Raw genomic sequence first — 3,911 nt, 5'->3', positions numbered from 1 at the left:
ATAACTAAAACAATTGACAATTGGAAGCATTCTTATGTCATTGACAACAATAGAATCGGCTCTAAGGGACTAGAGGCAGAAATCTTCTATGAGAAAACCATAATTTTTGACAAGAGCAATTGAAAAGTGTTGATGAATTTGTTCTTGACATTTGCTTTTGTGATCTCATGGTGATTGTAATGTATATACCAAAAGCAAATAAACTCAAATTGACTCAATGTTTTATACTTTTGATTAAACATTACAATCCATAATTTCACTTACAAAGACACATATTGTCATATTATGAGCGCTAACTTTAATAACTATTAAACAATTAGTTAGTGTTAATTAAACCTATACCAACTTAAATAAATATAAATATAAATATTAAATAAAATTAAAATTGACTAGACCAACCTAATTTTGACTTAATTAATTTTATTAATTTTTATTATTCTTGTTTCAATTTATATTGGACTTAGTTGACTCTAAGTTTTCTATTTGATTTATTTTCGAGAAAATAGTATTCATTAAGTTGAGAAGTATTGATTTGTTTTATAAATTTAAATTATTTATATTTTCTTAAAGTTGGTTAAGTCCGATAAGTGACTTTATGGTTTGTGTACCGTAGGCATTGGACGAACACACGTGGCCGACTGACCGAATGCATAATAAATGTAAGGGCCTTTATGTAACACGCTAAGGTGGTTAAGATACACCTTCGAAGAATAAGGAATACGCGTTTAAAGAAGATATGTTCCCCGGATATTCAGGAGCACGACTGGCAAGGCCTATCCATAACCACCATGAGCCCAAGGTATATAAAGCTCATTAGGCAATCCTATAAATACTATGTTCAAGCCAGAGAAAGGTACGTTTTCATTCACTTACTAAATCTCACTTGGAATCTCATACTTACTTGAGCGTCGGAGCGCCTTCGCAGGTACCCGCCCCCGCCCGACCGAAGGAGACACCAAGAAGGAACGACCGACCGAAGGAGAAGAAGATCGACACGTCAGCAATTATACTACATCAACCGACCGTGCCTGGGCCCCATCTCTCCACTCAGGTACAATTGGCGCCCACCGTGGGTCCGAGGCAAGATTTCAAATTTTAAAGCTATAATGGTTGCAACAAGGAACAACAACGACGCTATGGCAGAACAGATGACCATGATTCAAACCCTCCAAACTCAGATGGAGGAACTACGGCAAAAGGGGATTGAAGACCGTCGTCAACACGAAGAGGATAGACGCCGTCAAGAGGAAGAAATCGCCTTTTGAGAGAGCAGAATGTACAACTCCAGCGACAGGTTGATAATCCCGAACGAGAAGGCCAATCCCATATGGCCGACCGAACCGCCTCTCGCATACCTACACCGGCCGAAACCAATCCTGCTTCCAGAACTGGAATAGTCGAAAGAAAGTTAAGTAAAAGGGGTCATCCTTTTACAAACGAAATCATCACCACACCATTTCCTGACAAGTGGAGAGGTCTCGCCATTAAACTCTATGACGGCTCGACCGACCCAGACGAGCATTTAAATGTTTACAAGACGCAAATGACTTTGTATACCACAGATAACAATGTGTGGTGTAAAGTATTTCCCACGTCGCTTCAGGGAGAACCTCTTACTTGGTTCACAGAGCTGCCTCCGAATTTCATTGACGACTTCGACGTCTTAGCTGCAAAATTCTCTACTCAATATGCCACCAGCCGACCGCATCACATGTCCTCCATATCTCTCATAGCGGTACAACAAGAGAAAGGCGAATCTCTCAGAACCTTTTTAGATAGATTCAACAAGGCATGTATGAATATCCGAGGGCTCAAACAGGAAGTCGCATTACACCATTTGGTTTCGGCCATCCGGCCGAGCCGTTTTACCGAAAGTCTCATCAAAAAGCCGCCTCAGGACATGGAAGATCTTCGAACTCGAGCAACCAAATTCATGCAAATTGAAGAACACATTGACTATCACCAACGGTTCAAAGCTGTCGGATCCGGAGTCCTCAAAGATCAAACCCCGAGCAAAGAAAGAGAAGTCAAAACCGAACGGACCGTCCGAACCACTCCATGGTCCGATCGGAACAGAGGAGGCCGAATCCCCAAGTCTAACAGTTACACCCCTTTAACTGTTCCGAGGGGACGAGCCCTAGATGAAGCACTACAAACAGATTTAATTCCGACACTAAAACAATATCAAACACCACCGAATGCAGATACTGCTAAGCATTTTCAGTACCATCGAAATTTCGGCCACACGACCGAAGGATGTCAAGCGTTGAAGGACAAAATCGAAGAGCTGATCCAAGCTGGCCATTTGCGGCAGTTCGTCAAGATAATAAGGAATTCAAGATCCCCACCATGAAGTACCGATCGTCCATCCCGTGGTGACGACCGGTCATACCATAACAATTACAAACGACGAATTGACCATAGCCAGGCTTCACGGAAACGCAGTGAAAGCCCCATTCGGTGTACACGCGCTCGTAGCACAAGTCCCGACCGAAACGCCCGCCCTCGTCAACGAGTCCGCGAGGTCATCAATATGATTGCTGGACCCGTTACCTTAGGCGAACCAAACCACGAAGCAAATTACATAGCCGGAGGCTTTGTCGGTGGCGGGTGCTCAAATTCCGCCCTAAAGAAACATCTCCGGGACATTCAGTCCGCTCATGCTACTACGAGAAGGCGCCCACACATACCTCCGATCACTTTCACTGACGACGACTTCACAGCCATAGATCCAGCCCAAGACGACCCTATGGTAATCACTGTGGAAATTGACAAGTTCGCAATTGCCAAGACTTTGGTAGACCAGGGTAGCTCGGTCGATATATTATACTGGGAAATCTTCAAGAAAATGCGCATCCCAGAAGCAGACATTCAACCCTATAACGAACAAATTGTAGGGTTCTCAGGTGAACGGGTCGACACTAAGGGGTATATAGACTTGTATACAACCTTTGGTGAGGAAGACGGTCCCCATAAAACAATAAACGTATGATATCTTCTGGTCAACGCCCAGACTTCCTACAACATACTGCTTGGCCGACCGTCCATCAACAGATTAAAAGCCATTGTTTCCACCCCACACTTAGCCATGAAATTCCCTTAGGCAAATGACGACATTGCAACAATCCATGTCGATCAAAAAATCGCTAGAGAATGTTATGTTGCGAGTTTGAAAAGTGAGCCAACTCGGCGACTCTACATGACCAATCCGGACGACCGACTCTCGCAAAAACGAGGATGATACCCAACTCGGCATTCCGGACGGCACATGTCCCGTCGTCAGATGATAGCCCTTGTTGATCTCGACCCTCGCATGGATGATCCCCGTATGGAAGCAGGAGAAGACTTGCATCCATTCCCACTTCGCGATGATCGCCACGCTACACATATTGGCACCTCACTAAAGCCGGACGACCGAATGGCCATCGGCACAACGCTTGCTAAAAATGCCGACCTGTTCGCATGGACAGCCGCTGACATGCCTGGCGTAGACCCGAAGGTCATTACCCACCGATTATCATTATATAAAGAAGCTAGACCAATAGCTCAGAAGAAAAGAAATTTAAGGGACGAACGACGCCAAGCCGCACGTGCCAAAGCTGATAAGTTGTTACAAGCCGGATTCATCCGAAAAGCCCATTACACTACATGGCTAGCCAATGTAGTTATGGTAAAGAAAGCAAATGGAAAATGGCGAATGTGCGTTGACTACACGAACCTCAATAAGGCATGCCCAAAAGACTCTTATCCTCTGCCTACCATTGACCGTCTCGTGGATGGGGCGGCCGGACATCACATCCTCAGCTTCCTTGATGCCTATTCAGGTTATAATCAAATCCAAATGCACCCGGCCGACTGAAAGAAGACAGCCCTTCGGACTCAAGAATGGTGGGGCCACTTATCAAAGACTA

General features: G+C 44.5%; 1 protein-coding gene across 1 annotated transcript; it reads left to right on the top strand.

The window, feature by feature from the left end:
* The first annotated feature begins 1,327 nt into the window (after positions 1–1,327).
* Positions 1,328–2,353, top strand: LOC137828075 (uncharacterized). The gene has a single exon (XM_068634493.1). It carries the CDS (start codon positions 1,328–1,330, stop codon positions 2,351–2,353), a length of 1,026 nt encoding a protein of 341 aa, XP_068490594.1.
* The last annotated feature ends 1,558 nt before the right edge of the window (positions 2,354–3,911 follow it).

The sequence above is a fragment of the Phaseolus vulgaris genome, chromosome 7 (genome assembly GCF_000499845.2).
Source record: "Phaseolus vulgaris cultivar G19833 chromosome 7, P. vulgaris v2.0, whole genome shotgun sequence".
NCBI lineage: Eukaryota > Viridiplantae > Streptophyta > Magnoliopsida > Fabales > Fabaceae > Phaseolus > Phaseolus vulgaris.
Note: the sequence above shows the minus strand (reverse complement) of the source record. Positions and strands in the feature narration are given on the sequence as shown.

Excerpts from the sequence above, each read along its gene's own strand:
- LOC137828075 (XM_068634493.1), top strand. The coding sequence starts at position 1,328 with ATGGCCGACCGAACCGCCTCTCGCATACCTACACCGGCCGAAACCAAT.